Source organism: Myxocyprinus asiaticus, chromosome 36 (genome assembly GCF_019703515.2).
Source record: "Myxocyprinus asiaticus isolate MX2 ecotype Aquarium Trade chromosome 36, UBuf_Myxa_2, whole genome shotgun sequence".
In the NCBI taxonomy this organism is placed as follows: domain Eukaryota; kingdom Metazoa; phylum Chordata; class Actinopteri; order Cypriniformes; family Catostomidae; genus Myxocyprinus; species Myxocyprinus asiaticus.
The window spans coordinates 15,982,815-16,009,101 of record NC_059379.1 but is presented as its reverse complement, the minus strand read 5'-3'; the positions used below and the strand labels follow the sequence as shown (position 1 = coordinate 16,009,101).

At 37.6% G+C, this 26,287-nt stretch overlaps 1 protein-coding gene across 1 annotated transcript in view; it reads right to left on the bottom strand.

Annotated features, from left to right (window-relative positions):
• LOC127426984 (unconventional myosin-Id-like) overlaps nucleotides 1–25,177 on the bottom strand; it is a 100,173-nt gene extending 74,996 nt beyond the window's left edge. Inside the window, exons 1-2 of the mRNA XM_051674243.1 lie at nucleotides 24,667–25,177; nucleotides 2,560–2,768 (exon numbers count right to left, since the gene is read on the bottom strand). Coding sequence (XP_051530203.1) covers nucleotides 2,560–2,768; nucleotides 24,667–24,761 — 304 coding nt within the window. The 5' untranslated portion in view covers nucleotides 24,762–25,177. The remainder of the gene's footprint in view (nucleotides 1–2,559; nucleotides 2,769–24,666) is intronic.
• Nucleotides 25,178–26,287: the final 1,110 nt, after the last annotated feature.

Below are 26,287 nucleotides of genomic sequence, written 5' to 3'. Positions count from 1 at the left end.
AAGGATACCACATGAGGGAGGAGGATGTCTTCCCTGTAACGCACAGCGTTGAGATTACCTGCAATGACAACAAGCTCAGTCCGATGATGCTGTGACACACCGCCCCAGACCATGACGGACCCTCCACCTAGAAAATCGATCCCAATTCAGAGTACAGGCCTCGGTGTAACACTCATTCCTTCGACGATAAAAGTGAGTCTGACCATCACTCCTGGTGAGACAAAACCACGACTCGTCAGTGAAGAGCACTTTTTGCCAGTCCTGCCTGTTCCAGCAAAGGTGGGTTTGTGCCCATAGGAGATGTTGTTGCTGGTGATGTCTGGTAAGGACCTGCCTTACAACAGGCCTACAAGCCCTCAGTCCAGCCTCTCTCAGCCTATTGCGGACAGTCTGAGCACTGATGGAGGGATTGTGCGTTCCTGGTGTAACTCGGGCAGATGTTGTTGCCATCCTGTACCTGTCCCGCAGGCGTGATATTTGGATGTTCTGATCCTGTGCAGGTGTTGTTACACGTGGTCTGCCACTGCGAGGACGATCAGCTGTCCTTCCTGTCTCCCTGTAGCGCTGTCTTAGGCATCTCACAGTACGGACATTGCAATTTATTGCCCTGGCCACATCTTCAGTCCTCATGCCTCCATGCAGCATGCCTAAGGCACGTTCACACAGATGAGCAAGGACCCTGGGCATCTTTCTTTTGGTGTTTTTCAGAGTCAGTAGAAAGGTCTCTTTAATTTCCTAAGTTTTTATAACAGTGACCTTAATTGCCTACCATCTGTAAGCTGTTAGTGTCTTAACCGTTCCACAGGTGCATGTTCTTTAATTGTTTATGGTTCATTGAACAAGCATTGAAAACATTGTTTAAACCCTTTACTATAAAGATCTGTAAAGTTATTTGGATTTTTACAAAATTATCTTTAAAATACAGTGTCCTTAAAAAGGGACGTTTCTTTTTTTGCTGAGTTTATATACTAAATTATTACACTTTCTTAGGGTAGATACCAGGTGTAGAGGAAATAATATAGGTACCCTGGAGAATATTATATTTCCCAAGACACATTGATAAGACCCTTGAAAGACAATGAAACATGAACCAATAACAAGACTTAACTAATAACATAAGTTAACAAGACAATAAACCAATAAGAACAAGACACATGAACAAGAGGGAAACAGGATAATCACATGACTAGACAAGGAAGTGAACTAATTTCAAAATAAAAGACCCGAAAACATGAACAAAAACACATTTAAACATGACACTGTATAAGATGCTCATATTGCAGGCTGACTCATTCTACATAATACTTAAATAAATTGCAGGTCCCACTGTTTGCCACAAGATGGCACTACATATACCAAATATTTTTGCAGTGTAGTCACAACCTGTGGTCACCCTCTGGATAAAAATCAGTGTTTGATGAATCAACATTACTTCTCTTTTCAACCTTGAGTTGTCTCACATTATTCCCCTTGAGCTATGTGTTCCACATCAACTTATTTTCACAGTGTCCCAGATGGAAAACAAACATAATCACAAGGCATTTTTGGTTGAAATTGTGAAACAACCATATTTTCGTTAATCTTATTCACACAATGGGGTTGTGGAGACCATATCTTGAGAAAGCAATTTGCTCATGCACTAAACTCTATTGTGAACAATCTCTGCTCAACACTGTGACTGGGAGACCACAGACTACATCAGTGCCGAGCAATTCTCATCTGACCACAGATCTAATCACATCATTCCCAGTCATACTGCAGCCCTTCAAGAACACACAAAAGCCAGTATTCCAGTAAAGCCGGTTTATTTAATGAAATGGACAGAAAGACAATAGGCTCTTTTTATTATTTTTTGGGGGAAAGGTAATTGATTTTTTTGCTCATATTGAAAGCTAACTTCAGTGGCAGTTGCTCAGATTAAAATTATATTATCATTTATTCACCCTTATGTCATTCCAAACCTGTTATGCTGTTATTATTTTCCATGGAATAGAAAAAAGGAGGATTTTAAAGAATCCTAAAATGCACGTTTTTTTAGTTCATAGTGACCTTGGATATTAAGCTTTAAAAATTACAACAATAAAGCATCATATAAATAGTCCATAAAACTCTTGTAATACATTCCAAGTCTTCTGAAGATATACAATAGCTTTTATGTGAGGAACAGACCAACATTTGAGTCATTATTCACCATTAATGTCCCCCTTCTGAATTAATCTTTCTTTGAGCCAGTTATTTTTAATGAACTTGTTGAGCTGGTTCACAAAACAGAATAAATGATTCGTTCATAAATCAGACTGATCTGGTACACAAGCTCACTGACACAATGACCCAGTTGCAGTGGGAAACAGCTCACTGCAGGAGAAAATTATATGGCTTCCAAATGACTATATGACCTTAGCGCACAATCATATGGTCTTATTTTATACATCTTTTGTGGTGGTTTTTTTATGTTTAGAGCTTAACAGCCATGGTCACTCTTTTAACTGAAAAGACCTGCATGAATATTTATCTAAATATCCTATTTTTTTTTTCACATTATATTCCAGCATAGTCTACCTGAGATAACAATGCACGTGTCTTTGTTCCTTCTCTTCATGGCTTTGTATGCAGCATCAGCAATGGCAAATAGATGTGGCGGTCGTTCATACAACTCTCGGCCTTTGTACTGCTCGATGGTGTCCCGCCCGTAAATGTTCATGGCGCGGTAAGGGTTAACCGACACCACCACTTCTCCAATGTAGCTGTAGATACGACCCTTTTCAAACCTGCAACAGAAAGAGACAACAGATCACTGATTTGCCGTTTTCACATTCATGCATATTTGTTTAACCGTGACTCTTTAATAGATCTGTTTGTTTTGTGGTCAGTGCGGTTTGTATAATCATATTGCAGAGCCTTACGCAAAGAAAGGGCAGCTTAATGAGTTATCTCTTACAGAAAGCTTAAGCAAATAAAACGTGAGAGAGCAGGATAGTCAAGGTCTTGTTTTATGAGCTACATAATCTGTTTGCACAATAATAAAAGCTTCTTTAACTTTTCACGGACACCCAAGTATAAGAGGACATAATGAACATCTAAAAACAGCTCTGAGACGCACACCATTCCAAAACATACAACTAATAGGAAGAGGACGTCCCAGTACTTTCAAGTGACAGAACAATACCACAGAGAACCAGAGAGAAGAATTGCATCTCCATGTCCACCCTTTAATGCAAACTCCTGGCTCACATAAAGCCAGTAGATGAAGTTCACTCTGCCTTGCAAAAGCAAGCTGTTATGAGCACCATTCTCGGGGGAGCTTAGATCTCACTTTCCTGTCCTTCTCAGCAGACCTGGGTCATGCCTAGAATAAGGCATCCTTTCTTCTCAACCTGCAGGTTTGCCAAGCCTCCCTAAGCTACATCCTGCCCCAGTCAGTGCACTTAGAAGTTTAAGGCATGACCTCATAGATTTATACTGAATCACTGGTACTACATTACTATTCAGAACTGAAGCTGAGCTCTGTAGATATTTCTGTTTCAAAGAAAAATCACAAATGAGATTTCTTTAATATTTCAGTTGTTCCTCTGAGATAGCAATGAGATGTGATGAACACATCTCAACTCAATGTGGAAGAAAAGATTCAGTGGAGATCAAATGTAATCTCCTGTAATCTCAAATGTCAGAAGAGATCTCAACAATGTCTCAAACTGTGCAAAATCTGCAATCAGAAGTCATAGATTTCAATAGGAACAAATATTTCTTATCAAAGTCTTCAAAGGCCAAAATATCTGAGCTTTGCTATCTAAATTAATTTGAAAGCTGTATACTCTTACTGTATGTCAACAATTGTGTCGTTTGTGTCTCTTTTTTTATTTTAAAAATCTGAGGCAAAGTTATTAATTAAATGAAACATAACCAAGGACTCCACGAAGTCTCCTGAGCTAAATTATGAAAGGTTTTCCTCCTTTTTATTCATTGCAAAATTCAAACTCAACTTAATTAATAATGTAGTTTAAACTTCAAGTTACATGTTGAATATTTGGCATCAGCAATATGAAGAACTGGTATGAAGTCTTTGGAGAGTAGTCTACCTTACTTACACCCCGCAAAACTGAAATGTACCAAACATTCACACAAACAAGTCCATGAAACAGCACTTCGTTCCCTCAGGTCTTCTCATAAATACATCACGGAATCGTGAAATGCTCAGCGATCTTTCAAACTAGAATAAATCACCATGGACACTTCCCGGAGCTTATTTAAATCTGCTTCAGTTCAAGTGTGTACTACTTTAAACTTACTTAAGTAAAAGATGATGACGAAAAGTTTTAGCTCAGATAGATTGAGGTAAACTCAGTTAAATTCAGCGCACTGTGTGTGCATTTGTACTAGTTAGTGTGTCAGTACAATATCATGGATGTCAAGGGTTGAATGGCAAGTAGGGTGGCATGGCAGTGGTGCTTGTGCCTTTGGTGGCAGCAGCCTGTCAGGCCAGCCCTGCAGTATTGTGGATGAAAAGGCTCTTTTGTGGCAGCCTGTGGGTACGATGCTGCGGTATACCCTCTCCATTGTTCTTCTGTCAATGTGAAGTCTGTGTGTAAGGAGCACAGGCCAGGCCTTGACACCACAACACAGCAGCCTGGCTCTACTCACCCACATCAGCCTTGCAGGGAGCACAACGTCAGCTAATGACAATGATAGAGGGATCATCATCGTTTTAATAAATAATGGTATTATCTTATTTTTTTAAATAAAATATTATGTCCTAATGTAAAAATAATTTCTTGTATCCCAGTTTAATATGCAGAGTCAACTATAAGTTAATGTTTGGGACAGGCTTTCTTGTTTGTCAGATCAATGGTCAAAAAGCACTATACAAACAGATTGAATTGAAGTGTTCCTGAAACCTATTTGAAAACAGAAAAGAAAAACACTACAGTTTTCACAAAGGCAAGTGTAGTAATTTTTCTTTGTTTAATTGAATTGATTTGTTCTATTTTTTATTTTAATTTTTTTTGGTAATGCGACCTTGAGTCTACAGGCCGAAACATCTAAAAGTATGTGAATGCAGACGCTTCCAGCTACAAAACTTGACTGCATGCAAAGTTGCATTTCAAAATGTTGTGTCTGGCCACAATCCATAAGACAACACAAGTAAGCATTGCATTGTCAATGTTGCCGCAAGGGCTGCTATAGTCGACATTTGTGTGAACTGTCCACTTCTACGGTGAGTTTTCTCTTTCAAATCAACTACTGTCATTGCGGAGCAAGCATTTAAAGAGAATATTGCTGAGCAAGTAAAGTCAAGTCAACATATTTATAGAAACTTATCTAAATAATATCAAATCCTGTTTTGCACAAACTTTAGAATTTAACTCTATCGCTCCGTTGAGTAATGAGTTTTTTTACAGCCACGGTAACGCATGTTTTTGATCAACTGGACCACACATTGGCCAAGTGCTCGCATCTGTAAAATATGTTTCTGGCCAAAAAAAAAAAAGGTGCTGTGCAAATAAAATGTATTTTATCATTTATTTTTATCATCATCATCATCATGTATGAAACTGCTGCAAAACTGAATTTCTTCTCTCAATTTTAGGAAAAACGAGACAAAAACTAAGTCCATTTAAGCAAACAATCTGAATGACATTTTGACTTGCGGTGTGAACGTAGCCATAATAACCCATCATACTCTACATGTTTTTTCACTTTCCCCCTACACTGAACTTAAACTCAGTGACTCTTGAAGCTCTGTAATGTAACTGGGAATAATCCAACCATGAGGTGGCTCAAGTTCAAATCTCTTGATTTTATTTGCCTTTTGGTCCCATCCTCACAGACAAACACTAGTTTGTGCACACACAATAGTAATTCATTCCAGCATAGAAGTTGGTAATTAGCTAAAAAAATTCATTTCAAGTGCTGACACGGCCCTTCATTAAGCCCTCTGTCACACTCATAGTCAAAACATAAGTTGCAAATGCAATAACTGTCATGGAATACTGGTTTAAATTGATTGATGCATCACACTGATAAAAATGCACAAGCCACTGAATCTACCATCTGTTGTCTCATCACAACCCAGCCAGTGGTAAATCCACTGTGATGCTGAGAACATGGCAGTACTCCTGACTCCACATGTTTCACTATCTTCAGGGTTTATGAATAGAAACATGACAAACTTCCAACCCTTTAAGTTCTTCCTGTCCACAGAGGACAACTGCCTAAAGAAATCGATTGTGCATGAAACAGAATCCCAGAATATAGTGGTGTGCATGTGCGAAAGCACAGCAGTAGCATCTTCCATCTGCCTCTGTGATCTGATTATTATCAATACTAATAAGGCATTGCAGTAGGACAGTCCACATGTTGTGGTTTAAAAGGATAGTTCACCCAAAAATGAAAATTCTCCCATCATTTACACACCCTTATGCCATCCCCGATGTGTATGACTTTCTTTCATCAACTGAACTCAAATGAATATTTCTAGAAGAATTTCTCAGCTCCTTTGGTCCATCCAATGCAAGTCAATGGGTGCCAAAATGTTGAAGCTCCAAAAAGCACATAAATCAGCATAAGTAATCCATAAGACTCCAGTGTTCAAATCAATGTCTTCAGAACCAAAAAAGGACTTAAATATTGATCTGTTTCTCACCCACACCTATCATATCATTTCTGAAGATATGGATTAAAACACTGGAGTTGTATGGATTACTTTTACGATTCCTTTATGTGCTTTTTGCAGCGTCAAAATTTTGGCACCCATTTGCATTGTGTGGCCCTACAGAGCTGAGATATTCTTTTAAAAATCATAATTTGTGTTCTGCAGAAAAAAGTCATACACATCTGGGATGGCATGAGGGTGAGTAAATGATGAGAGAATTTTCATTTTTGGGTGAATTATCCCTTTAACTGTGATTAATTTTGATTCAGTTTCCTGAAAATAGAGTCACACTAAAACTGTGGGTACCCAAGTGTGTGTGCCTAAAAACCTGTGTGCAACTGTTTCACGCACAAATCGTGATTTATCAATGGCTACGTACACACTACAGCTAAATACGGTTGTCAGTTCACCTTTTAGTGCTTAATCCCATTTCTGTACACAAACAGTTCGGTAATTTATGGGAGTGAAAACCGCATTCTACTACCGAATTAATTCCCAAAAAAATAGAGTGACAACCGCATTTTCAAAAATTCCATGTAGTGTGTACGGAACCGAACTGAACAACTAATGACGTGATCAAAAGTGAGTGAGATGTGTCCATCTTCACCTGGTGCAAATAACACAAACAGAGTATGTGTCTTCATTCATATACTCCAGTCTTTCTCTCCTCTGTAGTTTCTCTCATCAGCCCTGCGGTCTCAGGGTAACCCGTACATTACAGTCCAGAGTGAGTGTGCATGCTGTTTAATAACAGCCGCTTAGACGTGCATAAACTAAACATGGCAATTCTGTCGACAGCAGCTAACCAAACATTGTCGGATGATAATGCATCTCTGGTGGATAATCTCTTTGCTAAAAAATAGCAAATACAAAATGGGTTAAGCGGGTGGCATTCATATTTCTTGTTTACAGGTGCGAGATGCTAAAGCCTTGCTATGGTTATCACTTGTCAATCGTCGCAATTGCAGGAAACAGTCCTATATTCCGTACACACATGGAATGAAAATGTAGGGGATTCACTCCCACATTTAAATGCGGTTGTCACTCCCAAATCTTTGTAGTGTGTATGTGGCCAATAAGTTTGTAAATAAAATTTAGAACCAACTCAAACCACATGGATGCAAACTCAAACTATTAAACATGGAATGTGTTAATCCAAAATGTTATTTTTATTAAACATACTGTATTATTCTTAGAAACTGAATAGCTAATTGACCCTCAGAGTAACTAGAACTAGTGTGTCATAGCTCTCTGAGATAGGTTCTGCAAAAAAATGCATCCTGTGTGGTTGTGGAGAGAGGGCTAATGAGAGGTCCAAAACACGATCACATATAGGCCTGTTTTCTAAAGGTGTTCATCATGTTTCACGTGGTTTTGAGGATAGCACACATGGCTGGAAGATTTTGTTGTGCATGGTCTCAGGTAAGAGCACTTCTTTAGAGAGCAAAAGGATACGTTTACTGAGAATGAGGAATGGCTGTACAAGTGAGGTTATGCAGAGATCCCTTAAATAAAGATGGTTTGGGCAAGTATTATGCTAATCACTAACTATAGGTATGCTAACATAACTCATCAACATTAAAACAAGGGTCTTTATGCTGTTGTAAATCCGCAAAGATTTTATGTGCACATAAGTGAACACTTCTATGCTATTATTAGTGAATGGGAATCAAAGTGTTTCTGAGGAACAATGTTACACTGTTTCCCAATAGGCATGGGAGGGATTGCATAGAGATTAAGGATGTGTCGGGAAGCAACAGGCTACTTTCTCTAACAGCTGTAACTGCTCCACAGGTTGAAGCCTCAGCACTCTTACTATGTGTACACTAGCGTCTTTCTAGACGTTGTACAAATTGACTCTCAAAAAATAAATATATATTTTTATTCTTTATACAGGGTTCCTATGCCTTTTGATGAATGAATTGCCATGACCTTTTCAGTCATTCATGATTATTGGACAAGGATTTTTTTAAAAGGTTAGTTCATAAATGAAAATTCTGTGATTGTTTACTGACATCCATTCTTCCATTGACCACAAAAGGAGATGTTAGGCAAAATGTTAATAATTTTTCAATAATTTTTTTATTGTATGGAAAAAAGACGCAATAAAAGTGAAAGAGTGATGAAAGAGCTAAGTCTACACCCTTGACCATGTATGACTCTCTTTTAAAACACTTGGGTCATGAAGTCCCAGACTCAGAGACAGTAAGAGCCTGATGCCTCATTTTTAGAATGGGATCATAAGCCAGGCCGAGTATAACTACTGGTTTCAGGCTTGTTTGGGTGGGTCACTTGTGGTTGTTTGTCTGTGGTTGACCAGGGTGGGGCGCAGCTTGTAACATTCCCTTCACACTAGTTGCAAGAAACAGTAAAAAGTGAGAGGAGTGAAAATTAACTGAACTGGACAACAGTACAGGGTGAGAAAGCAAAGAATGGAGTATTAGAGACAAAGAAAGAGGAAAAGTCAAAGAAAAATATTAGAAAGGCAAAACACAACTTCCTCATGTTGGCGTACAAAGTCCTCGTGGTGGCGTAGTGACTCGTCCCAATCTGGGTGGCAGAGGACGAATCTCAGTTGCCTCCGCGTCTGAGACCGTCAATCCACGCATTTTATCACGTGGCTTGTTGAGCACGTTACAGTAGAGACAGTGCGTGTGGAGGCTTCACACTATTCTCCGCGGTATCCACGCACCCCACCGAGAGCGAACCAAATTATAGCGACCACGAGGAGGTTATCCCATGTGATTCTACCCTCCCTAGCAACCGGGCAAATTTGGTTGCTTAGGAGACCTGGCTGGAGTCACTCAGCACACCCTGGATTTAAACTTGCAACCCCAGGGGTGGTTGTCAGCATCTTTACTCGCTGAGCTACCCAGGCCCCAAACACAACTTGTCTTTAACAAATGACAAAGTCTTGCAATTGAAATAATGGGTGTTACAAAATAATGGCTTGGTCTAGAGGTAAGTTCAGGGTTCAAATCCAGCGTACGTGCCACTGTAAATAAGCTGCTCTCATAGTGCTCAAAAATGCACACGGACGTCAAGATTTTTAATTGAATTGAATTAAAAATGACTTCAATTTCAGGTTGTTTCTCACCAAGACTTATCGCATACTTGGATAAGACTTAAAATATGACACAAGGGCCCTATGCTACTTCAAAGACACTTTTGGGTCCTTTTTTAAGCTTTAAAGTTATGCACAATCCACTGCCACTGTATTGAAGAGACGGCCTATAATATTTTTTTAAAACATCACCCTTTTTGTTCCATATATGAAAGAAAGTGTCCCCACTGTAAATGATACAGCACCTTAAATTTAAGGCAGTCCAGGCCTGCACATTAAAGTGTACAAATATGGAATGGTCCATCCCCTAAATAGCACATCAAAAGCCTATGCATTCACGACTCCAGCAATGAGAGGATAATCTATCCCTGATCCATGTTTATCCCCTGCACACAATTTACCAAGCAATCAGTGTTACTCAGTCCACAGATTAACATGGAGCATGCTGGGTATGACCTGATAGTGAATCAGCCTCTGGATTTGTTTTATCAACTGATGTGTGTCAGACTTATCACTGCACCCCTACAAGAAAATGTAACGGCTAAGAGGTTGCTGTTTCACAGAGGTTTATTGGACATCTGTTATTTCAGTACTGACTGTCATAGATGTTTCTAATTTTATTTCTTGGGAGGAAAAAAATTATTACAAAATGAGATATAAAATTAATGAGTGCAGCATAGCTCTTGAAAGAATTTGATGAGAAATTTTTGAGCTCATACAGAACTTTGGCATCTTGGCAAATCTGAGAACAGTGTGACATTGTTTTCCTGATCATTTCTGAAACTCTAGAGGAGACATATGTGAGACTACCATGGTGTTTTTCACAAGAGAAAAATCTAAGAAATAGGATACTTCAATTAATGTCCAAGGTTATTTTTTTTTTTTTTAGCTCAAACATTACACGTATGCGTTATGATTTTAGTGTCATAAAATCAGGAATTTACCAGTGTTACAGGGTTTTACTAAATACAAGGTTTAACGTTGTCATGACAACTGTAATATTGGATCCATATTTACAGTACACAGATAAGGTTAGTAAGCTATTTTATCACACTGACCCCATTTAAAATCACAAACTACCAAAATCGTGTTAACATGTAGAATGGGCTCTATTTTCGTGAGTGTGCAAACCGCAGCGCTACGTGCAAGAATAGTGAACTAAGTCTTATACGATTTTTAAGAGTGGCCTAACTCTAAGTGTAATTTCCGTGCCAGCAGAAGTGGGCGTGGTTGGGAGTGTTAGCGCTATCTGTGGATGCATGCGCACAAACTGTGAGTGTATTGTATGTTAATGAAGTGGTGCAAAACTGCGCTAAGACTATTTAATACCACCTCTGTTTTTAGCGCAAAGTCCAAACTCAATTCCTATATTTGCAGTTTGGAGATTCCACCAGCAGGTGGTAATAAAGTTAGTCCAAAATATAGTGAAACATCAAATCATGTCCCTGATGATCAGAGTTGTATAGCGGTTTTATTAAACAAAAATGTATGAGATTTGTCATGATTTATTTTTCAATTATTTTTATTATTATTATTATCATTATTATTATTATTTATATTTACAGTTGCATTTGTGATCTAATTTGTATTGTTTTTTTTCCACCTGTTGTCAAAGAGTGATTTTTAAGTCATTGCAAAAGGTGCCGTGAAAGAAGTTAGAGAGGATAAAATGTTTGGATATGATATGATTTTATTTTTTTTTTTTACAATTCCGTTATTTTTATTATATTTTCATTTCGTTTGAAGTGTAATTTGACTTTAGAAATATTTTTGGTTTAATTTTTTCATCCTTTCAAAATTCAAATTCAAAATCAACTGGTAGAAGTAGTCAAAAGTGGCTTTTTCTTTGCGATTTTTCCCATAAGGCCTGCACCCCTGAGTCTTCTCTTTACTGTTGAACATGAAACTGGTGTTGAGCGGGTAGAATTCAATGAAACTGTCAGCTGAGGACAAATGAGGCGTCTATTTCTCAAACTAGAGACTCTGATGTACTTATCCTCTTGTTTAGTTGTACATCTGGGCCTTCCACATCTCTTTCTGTCCTTGTTAGAGCCAGCTGTCCTTTGTCTTTGAAGACTGTAGTGTACACCTTTGTATGAAATCTTTTAACGTTTTTTTGGCAATTTCAAGCATTATATAGCCTTCATTCCTCAAAACAATGATTGACTGATGAGTTTCTAGAGAAAGCTGTTTCTTTTTTGACATTTTTTACCTAATATTGACCTTAAGACATGCCAGTCTATTGCATACTGTGCAACTTAAAAACAAAGACAATGTTAAGCTTCATTTAACGAATCAAATAGCTTTCAGCTGTGTGATATAATGGCAAGCGATTTTCTAGTACCAAATTAGCAATTTAGCATGATTACTGAAGGATAAGGTTGGAGTTATAGCTGCTGGAAATGGGGCCTGTCTAGATTTGATCAAAAATGACTTTTCAAATAGTGATGGAGCTGTTTTTTTACATCAGTAATGACCTGACTATACTTTGTGATCAGCTGAATGCCACTTTGGTGAATTAAAGTACCAACTTCCTTCCGAAATCAGCAAAATCTGTACATTATTCCAAACTTTTGGCCACCAGTGTACCTTCTTTTTTCTTTTCAGCTTGTAGAATCATATAATGAAAACAATACCTTGACATTTGCCTCAAAGCTTCTAAATGCAAGTGCAACGGAAGAGTTAGCCTACGTTTTATTAGTAAAACAGCCTACTTTTTGAAAAATATTTTAAATAGTGCTTTAGGCATACAGAAAAATTTGAAAGTGCTAGTGCCAAAACAGAATAAGCACCAACAAATAAACGGCAACTAAATAATCAGTTTTGATTGTAAGAAATATCTGAAGAAAAAAAGCAGTTTACCTTGTCTGTGTAGTTAGTTTTCTTTATTTTTAGGATGGTTGGTCGGTTAAGATTTTAAACTAAATTACAAAAGCAATTACTGAATCAAATACACATCTTAACTGTTGCAGCGTTGTATGAAAATTATTCATTTTTGTATGTTATTTTTTTCTATTATTTAATATTAATAATATGCAATGTGACACGCTTATATACTGTGTGTACGCACACACACACACACACACACACACACACACACACACACACACACACACTACCGGTCAAAAGTTTTGAAACACTTGACTGAAATGTTTCTCATGATCTTAAAAATCGAAGGCGTATGCTTAAATGTTTGAAATTAGTTTTGTAGACAAAAATATAATTGTGCCAACATATTAATTTATTTCATTATAAAACTAACATTTTATTAAACTAAATAAGTTTTTGAAATTGATGACTTGGACCAAATAATAAAGAAAAGCAGCCAATAAGTGTCCAACATACAGGTGCATCTCAATAAATTAGAATGTTGTGGAAAAGTTCATTTATTTCAGTAAATCAATTCAAACTGTGAAACTCGTGTATTAAATAAATTCAGTGCACACAGACTGAAGTAGTTTAAGTCTTTGGTTCTTTTAATTGTGATGATTTTGGCTCACATTTAACAAAAACCCACCAATTCACTATCTCAACAAATTAGAATACATCATAAGACCATAAAAAAAAACATTTTTAGTGAATTGTTAGCCTTCTGGAAAGTATGTTAAATTTACTGTATATGTACTCAATACTTGGTAGGGGCTCCTTTTGCTTTAATTACTGCCTCAATTCGACGTGGCATGGAGGTGATCAGTTTGTGGCACTGCTGAGGTGGCATGGAAGCCCAGGTTTCTTTGACAGTGGCCTTCAGCTCATCTGCATTTTTTTGGTCTCTTGTTTCTCATTTTCCTCTTGACAATACCCCATAGATTCTCTATGGGGTTCAGGTCTGGTGAGTTTGCTGGCCAGTCAAGCACACCAACACCATGGTCATTTAACCAACTTTTGGTGCTTTTGGCAGTGTGGGCAGGTGCCAAATCCTGCTGGAAAATGAAATCAGCATCTTTAAAAAGCTGGTCAGCAGAAGGAAGCATGAAGTGCTCCAAAATTTCTTGGTAAACGGGTGCAGTGACTTTGGTTTTCAAAAAACACAATGGACCAACACCAGCAGATGACATTGCACCCCAGATCATCACAGACTGTGGAAACTTAACACTGGACTTCAAGCAACTTGGGCTATGAGCTTCTCCACCCTTCCTCCAGACTCTAGGACCTTGGTTTCCAAATGAAATACAAAACTTGCTCTCATCTGAAAAGAGGACTTTGGACCACTGGGCAACAGTCCAGTTCTTCTCCTTAGCCCAGGTAAGACGCCTCTGACGTTGTCTGTGGTTCAGGAGTGGCTTAACAAGAGGAATACGACAACTGTAGCCAAATTCCTTGCCACGTCTGTGTGTGGTGGCTCTTGATGCCTTGACCCCAGCCTCAGTCCATTCCTTGTGAAGTTCACCCAAATTCTTGAATCAATTTTGCTTGACAATCATAAGGCTGCGGTTCTCTCAGTTGGTTGTGCATCTTTTTCTTCCACACTTTTTCCTTCCACTCAACTTTCTGTTAACATGCTTGGATACAGCACTCTGTGAACAGCCAGCTTCTTTGGCAATGAATGTTTGTGGCTTACCCTCCTTGTGAAGGGTGTCAATGATTGTCTTCTGGACAACTGTCAGATCAGCAGTCTTCCCCATGATTGTGTAGCCTAGTGAACCAAACTGAGAGACCATTTTGAAGGCTCAGGAAACCTTTGCAGGTGTTTTGAGTTGATTAGCTGATTGGCATGTCACCATATTCTAATTTTTTGAGATAGTGAATTGGTGGGTTTTTGTTAAATGTGAGCCAAAATCATCACAATTAAAAGAACCAAAGACTTAAACTACTTCAGTCTGTGTGCATTGAATTTATTTAATACACGAGTTTCACAATTTGAGTTGAATTACTGAAATAAATGAACTTTTCCACGACATTCTAATTTATTGAGATGCACCTGTAGATGGGAACTCCTTCAGTACTGTTTAAAAAGTATCCCAGGGTGATACCTCAAGAAGTTGATTGAGAAAATGTCAAGAGTACATGTCTGCAAATTCTAGGCAAAGGGTGACTACTTTGAAGATGCTAAAATATAACACAGTTTTGATTTATTTTGGATTTTGTTTAGTCACAACATAATTCCCATAGTTCCATTGATGTTATTCCATAGTTTTGATGACTTCACTATTATTCTAAAATGTGAAAAAAAATTATAATAAAGAATGAGTAAGTGTTTCAAAACTTTTGACCGGTAGTGTGTGTGTATATTATATATGTATATATAGACGGGTTTCACTTTCAATCTTTATATGCCAAATTTTTTTTTACATAGAACAATATACAAATTATCTTATTAGCCATTTAAAAAACAAGTCTTAACTGAATAAAAGCGATGAAATTGACTATCATGCAAATCTCACAATGGGACCATCAGCACAGAAGATGAAAATAACTGTTAGTTTTTTTGTGGTAAGGTACAGAAATAAGCAGGTTATCAGTAAACTTAAGACGCTGTACATTAGACATCACTTTTGTCTTGGGATTTTTTCTGGGATGTGTGTGAATGCAAGCACAGATAACGGGAAAGGTCGGGCAGTGTGAATGAGCAAAATCTCGCAGTCCCAGAACAGATCCCGGGATGACTTTTCCGGGATCTTTGTGTGAAAGGGGCTTAAGAGAAACAACTAAGGTATTAAAGAGATGTCACTTATGATTTTTCTTTCCAATGGTTCCACATATTTAATACTGATTTTGCATCAATCCTTAACCATCAAAAATGGAGTGGTGATCCTGGATGCATTAATGCAACAAATATAACATAGTGTGTGAAAAAAATCCATTGCAATTAATTGTCAAATTGATGATAATTATAATATAAGATAGGATTTATGTTTTTTATGCAGTTCATTATCTTAAAGTTCATTCAGTACATGTCCCTGCCAAGGATTTTCTCTGCAATTTTTACATTTGTTTATGGTTAAACACCAGCTTTACATTTGTTTATGGTTAACACACTCATCGTCCAACAGGAAAGATTAAAAAAAAAAAAATGTTATCTTGCGGGGCAAGAATGAGTCAAATGGTCTTTACTGACCACTGGACTCAATTTGACTCATTCTTGCCCCGCAAGCTAACATTTTTTTTTTTTTACAAACATACTTCTGTGTAGACGAAGCCTGAATGGAGAAAATGTGTGTTCCACTTGGCAGCATTTTAAACCATGTCTCAAATGCGCAGCTTTCACACTAACTTTCATTAGCTTTGCACAGACTACTCAGGAAATGAAAGCCAGGTGTAAATGTCAGAGCAAGCCAGCAAGCTGAGGTTTTTTGTTATTTTAGCCCACTCCCTTCATTGTCTCCATGAGATCAGAGGCACTTCTGTTCTCCTGTCAGGATGAGGGGACGAGAATGAGGGGGAATAAAAGGCTTGTTTCAATGACTGAGTTTCAGAGGTCAATAGTAAAGTGACGAAAGGGGGTTCTGGTAGCTGGAAATGGCCCTGAGCCCATCTCAAACTCATCACAGCTTTTAGCACATGATTCTGATCCCAATATGATGTCACTAAGCAGTAGCGGATGAGATGACAGCCAACTTTTGAAAGAAAACACAGACAAAAAGACAAGACCAGCCAAATGGAGTCAGACATTACTCAGCAAGCTATTTCAAGAAGCGATCATCATCAGGGTAAAAGAGGGCAGGGAGAGAAAATCTCAAAAACAGATGGAAGCAAAAGAGAAGAAGAGAAACACATAATGAGGTAATTGGCTGAAAGAAAGAAAGTGGAAATTAGTATGAAAGTTCCTCTTTTTGAATGCCCTGACTCCTGGCTGTAACTGCTTCAGCAGGGCTCAACGCCAAGAGATGTATGGACAAAGACCTGCCCAAAAATGAGTTCACTTCCATGCCACAACACAAACAATAGTCTCATACTCATACATTTACACACAGCGTACTACTACAGTATGTGATTGTCTGCATCATGCATTCCTTATTCTGCAGAAAAGGCACTGCTGGTTACATATGTTGTGTTTTGAATCCTGGTCTCTCCAGTATGGGAAGCTGGTGTCCTGGTGTCCACCAAATTACTAAACAAGCAAGCCTTCTGTCAATCCAATTCCCATTAGTCCATGCTGGTCAAAAAGCTTAACCAGTTATGTTCTGCTTGTGAAAAGCATGGCAAAGCTTGTCCACCAGCTAAACCAACTTCATGCAACACAATTCAGCATAAACAAGCCAGAACTAGAATGGAAATTCATGCTGGCCTGTGCTGGTCTTTCCAGATGGGTAATAAAAAAACACTTCAGAAGTGCACTGAAATATACAACCATCATTATGTCCTATCAAATGTTTTATTAGCTAGAACTAGGGATGCACCGATCTGATACCTGGATCGGTATCGGCTCCGATACTAAAGCTTTTAGACAGATCGGGTATCGGTCCGACGAGCCCGATCCAAATACGATAATATGTGTTAGTCATGTTCGTTACTGTCACGCTACAAAAATGACATAAAAGAACCATAAAAACACCATTAAAGCAGTTCATATGACTCGTGCGTTTTATTCAAAGCCACTTGAAGACGTGCAATAGCTCTGTGAATCACAAAAGGCTGTGTTTAAATAAATATATAGTATGCGCAGCGCCAGCGCATTAGTGAATGCTGCTGCTCTGTTGACACAAACTCACGCACAGGCTGGTGACGCACTCGCGGCTATTTTTAGCCTTCACAGTAATGCGCAATATTTGAATGCTACTCAAGAACAGCATCTCAGTTGTAGATGCTCAATAGTTCGGTTCACTTATAATATGCATTTAGAATGGCACCGGAGGTGCGTTTTACAAGAATTTGAATAAGAAGCGAATTAAACTACTGTGAACTTGCCTACAAACAGACACATACTGGATTGTTTAGAATGTCAAAATAAAAGCGTGAGGGTTTAAAAAGTGCACGATTTAAATATAGTACTGTTGTATTTAAAAGTCAATAATAATAATAATAATAATAATAATATTAATAACAATTTATTATTATTATTGTCATCATTAGTATTTGTTTACAATTTATAACAATATTTAAGTTGAATGGGTTCCAAAAAATAACTGTGTGAAAAGTGGACTGATGTCTTACAACTAAATTGAACAAAAAAGAGATCTGAATCCTTTAAAGTCCAGATGCAAGTTGAAACAAAAAAAAGGCAAAAATAAAACACTGGTTTCTTTTCTACTGAAGACTTGAAGACTGGAATTGCTGTTAATTTTGCTGCTACATTATTCAGTATACTAGTTAATAATAAAGTGTTTCTTAATAAGCTATACATTTATATTGAAATAATGTGTAGTTAAAGGTTTGTGTTTCTTTACATATTAAAGAGAGCTCCGAATTAGTTCCACACAATAATGTAAAGATATTCTAAACTGATTATGCAAAAAAACAACACTGGTATCGGCATCGTCTGATACGGAGATTACTGATATCGGAATCGGATTGGAAGAGAAAAAGTGGTATCGGTGCATCCCTAGCTAGAACAGGAGATATATAATAGCATTAATTTGTCTCTGTAATGTAATCAAACCATGTCATCTGGTGGAGAGGAAATGGGCTTCCAGTGCGATAACAGTGGTGAATACTCAATTTGATAATTATTTGAGTCTCACCTACCTAAAGACAAACAGACAAATTACATTTGGAGCTATGGATTTCCATTTCAAATACCAACCTGCAAATCACTCAGCCCTACAAAAGCAAAACACAGTAACTACATCGAAACTGAGAAAAATGGCTTTGAAGACTTTTGATTATGCAGCCAAATGTGGTTTATCACATTTTCATACTCTTTTTTTTTTTTTTTTTTTACTGAATCAGAGCATAGTTGAGCCAAACCCATCTGTATCAGGACAGATCATAAGAGACCAGATATCTGTCTTAACTCAACATTTTGACCAAAAAAAAAAAAAAAAAAAAAAAAAGTTGCCTTTGCTCGACAGAACTATAGACTGCCATAAACATGAGAAAAGGGTTACAAAGAGGGTGAGGTCAGCAAGGACTGTAAAATACTGTATATCCAGGCTACAAACACAGGGAAACTGACATGCTTAGCGGTCTCAGTGCCCGCCTGCCAAGGCACACAGCTTATTCTGGGGGAGAAAAGGGCCAAAATAGCACAGCGTTGTTTATGTAAGGCCGGTGATATGTTTCAGATTACAGGAGGATGTATGGAAATTCTTGAGGAGAGACAGGCCCTTTTCTTTGGTGGAGAGTAGAGAAAAAGAGGCTGTTTTTTTTTTTTTTTTTTTTTTTAAAAGCAATCAAACTACACTGCAGCCTTTTGAGGGGAAGACATACTTTAGCATTAGAGATTCTTCTTTCTTTTTCTGGAGTATGCAGAGCAAGTTACTGAGAAGCAAGAGGGAAATTAAATGAAGAGATGGAATAAGATCTCCGAAGATGCTCTGAAAGAACAGGAAAAATAGTCCTTTACAATAACAGGGATAAAGATCTGAAGCAAAATCACAGTATTTTCATTCTGATATTTTTTAGTCATTGTGAGCTCATTTCATAGCCACTGAAAGGCAGAAAGTTATGGAATTTAATGAAAACAGTCTCTACCACCATTCACCAATTGAGTATTTTAAAGAATGGAGACATTTAACAGACAACAGCATACAGGAACAAAAAAGCAACAGAGCCAGAGAAGGAGACTTGTAGAAAATTAGGATGTGGTGGCTGTGGAAATGAAGTTGCACATTTCAGTTAAAAATCCAATCACCTTATTGACAGAGGCATCATCTTAGCCAATATTGTTGTGTCTGGCTGACTGAGATAGCCCTACAAATGGCTAAATTATTGTTGTCTCTGCATAATAAGCTGGTATACGAGTTAACATTGAATAAATTACACATTTCTTTAATGGGACTTTTAAAGCAAGCAGGTAAAATCCCATAACCTTAGTCTAGGGAGGAGCACTGTCTATGTTCTCACAGTATATTTTTAAGCAGAAAAATAGACAGGAACTATGGAAGATTTGACCACACAAGAATTCATAGCTGTGAGCAAGCATGGCAATGTTATGCGCTCAATGGCCTTATTGGAACTCAAAGCAGAAGAGGTATTTTATCTTTATTTATATAGCATCATAGAATAAATCCTGAGCTTCTTACATTTTATGGAATACATTTATCCAGAAAATATTTCAACAATGAGGACCTTTAATAATAATAATAAATGCCAGTCAGTTTATCTTAATATATTAACAATACACTCTCACAGCAAAATTGTAAGGATTCGTACAACTTTTCTAAATTTGGCTAATTCGTATGATATCATATTACTGCACTTATATGAATTCAAACGACCTTCACTACAGCCAATGACATCGTTTTCATCTAATACATGAGAATTACTTGCTTCTGTCACACACACAACATCTTTCCTGTCAGGTTTACACACTCTACTGATTGGTTAGGTTTAGATAAGGGGTTTGGGTAAGGGCATAATATTGATAAAGCCTTGTGCATGGATTTGTGCTTACTTCCACATTACACATCCGGGCATTTGCACGTGATGAAATCATATGAAACAGCCAACTCGTAAAATAGGAATGAATTTTCATGAGATAGGGTTGTATATTAAATGCACTGATCAAAGTAAGTCTCTGTAAATTCATAATTGGTTCTTATAGGCCTAAAAGATTTAGCTCTGTTGCTCCATCTATCTTTACAGGATAGGGAAATAAAACCTTTGACCTCATGTCTAGCTCTGCGCAGTGCACCTGAGCTCTGAGAAGACTTTGATCCTTCTGTTTGCTTTGCAGGATGGAAATCGGGTTGCCATTGTCACAGCTGGACTCCACATTGCCCTGTTGTTAAGGCAACAAGTGAGCATTTACACCCTTGGAGGGGCTTCATGCTTCTTCGCCCTGCAATCTGAAATACTACACAATTCCAATTTGTCCCATGAGGACTTATGAAATGTTATTTTCATTCAAATACACACAGACACCTAAATAAATTGATGTGCTTAAGTTTGCATTTGTCTCCAGTTTTTAATTTGTCTAGTAAATAATAGGCATACGTTATGGGCCAAGTTTACACTGTTTCCTGTAGCGCTCTTTAATCCTAACCTTAGACCCCCACTTTCTTTATCGTATGGCTGATTTTGCTCAACACAGACCCAGATAAAAAGCTGTGAGGAAACAGCACAGATTTACAATCATCTGTTTTTAAAAGTATCCTTCACCATTACACAACACAGCATGTCATTTTAAGCAATAAAAATGTGTACCTAAAGAGTAACTGTTCTTAGGACAAGGAAAAGATGCACTTCTGTAACTATAAACCTGAAAAAGGTGATTAACAAGATACATTCAAATAAATTTCTCATCTGTGGGAAATGATGCTGAATAATTTAGTGTACGCAGTGGTTACAATTCAGATGAGAGTGTGACAGTGTGTGCACAATACAATCAATCAAACCAAAGTTAATTCATTTTAGTTTCTGCTTTTAGGCTTAATTCTTAAAACAACTGACACGAAGTATTGGAAAAATAATCAAGCTCATTACGCAAGCTAAAGGACTGCTGGTGAGGGTCAAAGGAGACGTCTTCAGTGTGGGAAAATGCCAATAGGAAGACCATCAAGGCCTCACAGGTTGCAATTATTTTTTTCATAACCCCTTTCTTCCTGTTATTTCCAACCAACAGACCTGCGGTGCAACTACAGGAGTTCAAAGGTTAAATACATTGTTTTAGAAAAGTGAAAATGTCCCATATCAAGGAAAGTTTCAACCATATACATATACAGACCACGCAGCAAGTTTTAAGATTGACAAATTTATAAATTTATCAATGTTGATATGAAATGAAGAAATATTCTAAATTGTAAACTATTTCAACATGATCCACAGGAAGTCAGCATGTTGTTTCCAAGAGTTCAGGTAACCTTAGCCACATTACAGTATGCCAACTCAAGAGGGTCACACACCGGATGCATCTGGCGGACGACATGGCGCATTCTAAAATTCGAAACGAGTGTTTTCAATGAAGGTACGCACACCGCCGCCACCAGTCGCCGTCTGTCGGCGGAACCTAGCTACGACATCGGAGGCTGCTCAAATTTCTGCCACGCCACGGAGCGCAATATTTGCCTTGCATATCAATATATAAGCCTCGCACATTTTCCATTATATACGACCCAAATCATTATCGAAGGACATAGATAATTTACTCTTCCGCTGTTCATTCTTGAAGAAGGGTAAAACCTTGGTAACTTTTGTGTGTACTGTCTGAGACCTGAACCGCATCGACGTGCCCTGTGTTTCATACATGTGCCATGTCCTTAGTCGCAACACGGCGTGGTGCTTCTTGTCCGGAGTGCAATCGCCTTCACAGACAAGCACTATGTCCTATAAGACTGTGTTTATTACATTGAAAAAAAATCACTTTCACAAGATGTCTCAAACTTTTGTACTTTATGAAAATTATTGAGTTGCTGGAGATGTTTAAGGCTTGAATTTCTTCTGAATGACTCAGGATGTAACTGAGACTAAGAGAACAGAGTTTGGTTGCAGTATACAAGCAACTGAAAGGCTCCATGGTATAGTGGTTAGCAACTATTTCATCTGCAGTCAGCATTAGGAAAAATTTGGAAAATGTCTCAGGCAGCACTTGTAATTGTTTTTGGAAATGTGCAGAGGACTGTCAAAATATTCCCCATGATCAAATGGGCAGACAAAACAACACTGCCATATAAAGTCATGCAATAAGCCAACATCAATTAAGCACATTTTTCTGAGTGGCTATACACAAACTCCTGTTCGAAATGGGAGCGATGTGTAAACACAGTCATGGGCAGAGCTCAGATTATGCTACAATGTACAGTATATATCAGCACTTCTGACACTTGTTTAAATTTGACACCCCACTGTAAGAAGCTTAAATGGTCACTTACAGCCAAGCAGAAGGTTTACAAATTTACTTTAAATCTCTAGGCAAAACATTCTGTCATACAGTTTTGCTTTAAAAGGCTAAATTCCAACTTTGCAATATTTGAGAGCCTTTTTGGTGGTCCTAGACTAATTGATCAAACACAGTGTAAACACAGCTGATTTCACTGGATGAAAATCAAAATTTTAGAGAAATCTACATTATTAAGTCAAGAATGTTCAATCAATTCAGCAGTTAGAATTTGTCATCATACTGTATATGGTCTTTTTGAATTCAAATCAAAGTGCCTTCAAAAAGCATCACATAAAAAATACTCCAGAGCTCAGGATGTGATCTGGCATCACATAGCTGCTGCTGTTCCAGCTGAAGCCCCAGACACAGATGCCGAGCCTTAAGAAGCAGGAAGCTCGTCTGATCACACCCTCTGCAAATAACAAACTGCACACACCATCTCCAAGCCAGCGAGAAAATCAGACCATGGTTGAGAGGTGGGGAAAAAACAAGACATCTCGTGCTGTGAGTCACTGGAAAGCATCTTCTGCTGCTAATAAATATGAAAGTTGTTTTTTCGCATCCTTTTGAATTATGTGTATGGTGATTGAAGAAATTAATTCATTATGACCAACAGTATAAATCAGATGAATAGTTTAAATAGGGACTGAGTAACACTTTAGTGAAGTCCCTTACTACAAGATCAAAGAATCACAATCACAAAAAACTTAGGGACTTTGCTCCACAGACAAGAGTGAAAAGAACACAAAACAAAGATTTCAAAATATTACACCCTGAAGCAAAGCCATTTGAAGTGCAAGTGCATGTTTATTTGATCCAAACTTTAAAACACCCCTCAATTCACTAAGAAGCCCGACCTGTATATAACCAAAATTAAAAAAAGGCACATTATTTTAAAAAATTTCCATGCTAGCATTTAAATGAATAAATAATAAATACGAATGTCAAACATTTTAGAGCAAAGCACAGATTTAAAATTAGCAGAAATTTCTATATGTAGGTTACTAGTTAGTAGTAGTGGCATCAAACGAAGGCCAAAAAAAAAAAAAAAAGGCATTGTTATATTAAACATTAACCAAAAAAAGTTACACTCCTCAACCAAATGCTCCATCTTATCAAAGCCATCAAGTAATTTATTGACAGTGTGTTGAGGAAATATGATCTCCCTATCAAAAACACAATGACAGGATTTCCACTACAAACTTGCTTGAACAATAAGTCTAATCAGAGGAGGGTGTTACTTGGGCCAAAATACCTGAGGCTGTCATGCAGCACTGCAGCTCAGCAGGTGCAGGGAACTGTATGAGGCCAATAAATTCAACAAACACAACAATGCCATGCATTCTGCTGATGTAGATGTTAGGTGTGTAAAGCATCACAGTTAGCTTTACCTTTAAAAATGTCTTATGAATAAGTTAGTTTGTTCCAAATGCATATATCGAGTATCTGAAACAGGAATCAATGAATTTATGACATGTCTTTTGATAATAAAGCAAAAGTGTAAAGAGGAAAAAAAGTTGATGAACGCTATGCGATGACAGTGATTTAGATTTATTCTACTATTAGTGACCTGTTCAGTATCTTTTTCTCTCTTATTGGCCACATTCAACAAAGAAAACCAAAAACTGTTTGGAAGGTGTACATTTTCATTTTTCAATAACTTGCACTGATAGAATTATCCTATTCAGCAGCTGTATAGGCCTACTGTATATCACCCATTGATTTGACAACTAGAAAATATGATAAACTCCCAATGTTAGAATCAGCATCATGCTTTTTCATTTTCTTATTAATTCATTCAAAAATACTACCGTTTTATACAAACTGAGACAAATGAGAGGCAAGGGAAAAGAAAGAAAAGTTTAACCTCCTAAAGTGTAAAACCCCCTTTCATTAAGGGCAGGATCTGAAATCCAAATCCACAGCTTTTGACAAATAACAAGTATGTTTATCTGTACCTCCTGTACTGTACTAAACCGCATTGTGCGGCTCTTATAGATGACAAAAGGGATCCCAATAGGTGGACTCTCTTACCTGAGCTTGAGGTTGGCCATAAACTCCTCCAAAGACACATTGTCCAGCAGCACAAAGTCCGCCTTTCCGTATTCCAAACTTTCATGTTCTGCCATTATAACGCGTTAGCAATATATATAAACAAATAGCCTAATTGGGTGACAATTGCGTAAAGTTAACTGTTGAATATTCCACAAATGGTCAAATCGAGAGCGCCAAACAAACACGATAATGCATCATCGTCCTAAATTTGTTTACTATTTGCCTAGACCACAATTCGTCGTGTTCTTTTCATGTTACTAATAAAAGAAAATATAAACACGCACTGCCTGTTGAGTACAAGTTGTTTCCTTCACATTAACTGTTAAAAGTCTCCCAGCTACACGCTCCTCTTTCGCTTTGAAACGCAACTACTCGCAACTTTAAGAGGCCCCAGGAGTGATAGTGTTTGAGGAGTGATAGTCCGCTACATCTACAGTCGCACCTCTCATCCCTGTTTCCGCGAGCTTCACTCGTCAACCATACGGCGGCTTCGGTAACTAACGACGAATGGTATCCTGGCTGTCTCGCGGATGCCCCTCCTCCTTTGGTGCGCGAGCCAAACAGTTCGGCACGAGCGGTTACCCTTGAGCTCTAAAAATGAATGACAAAGTTACACAAGTAGGCACATTTGACGTCGACGTCTAAATTAGCAGTACTTTGAGTGGGAAAGTCACATCTGAGTTGTTAAAATGATCTACAAACACTAAAATTTGTCATAATCATCATCATGATCAGTGCAGAAATATCCTTGGAATGTCCGTCTGTTCTTTGGCCATATAAGGCGATGGATAAAATCTACATTTGGGTGAACTACCTTTGCAGGACACTTCAGGAAACTTTCAGCAAATCTGACAACAGTATTAACATTAGCCCAAGATAAACAGTTTTCACAGGTGAGCACGTTGATGGTTGAACCCTTTTCTTGTCTGTTGAAACACGAATGAAACAAATTTTCTTGTAAAGCACGTGCATTGTGCACGGGCATGTACAGTCAACGTTTCTGTAGTAACCCCAAGACACACTGACGCGTTTAAGTTTAATGAGGACTGTAGATGTGGCTTCAGGTTGCTCCGTGCAGCTGTCTTTGGCTATGGTGCCACCCCTCCCTGATTAAACACAATGAGATGACTCTGCTGCCCCCACCTGTGTCTCCAGAAGACTATGACAATATGAGTATATGACTATTCTGATTTCAAGCCATTTAATTTACTATAATAGTTCTCTTTATTATTTAATACTTTATATGATAATAATAATTATTATTATTATTATTATTTGAAAGAATATTATATTTTTTTAAATATATAAACATGACAATAATAAAATACTAAAACAATTGCAGATGAAAATATGACACCTGTACCAAAGCTTTTTAATTTAGCATTACAGTTCTCTTTACTATTTAATATTTATATTACTAATTAATATTTATATATTATTATATACTATTTACTTTTGATAAAATAATAATAACAATAATAATAATTTAATAGAATTAATATTTTAAAAAATTACAATAATATATATAAGTTGCAGTTTAGTAGCACAGAGCAGGTCTGGGGACACCCAGGGGGCTGCAAAGGGGTTCTAGGGTGTCTGC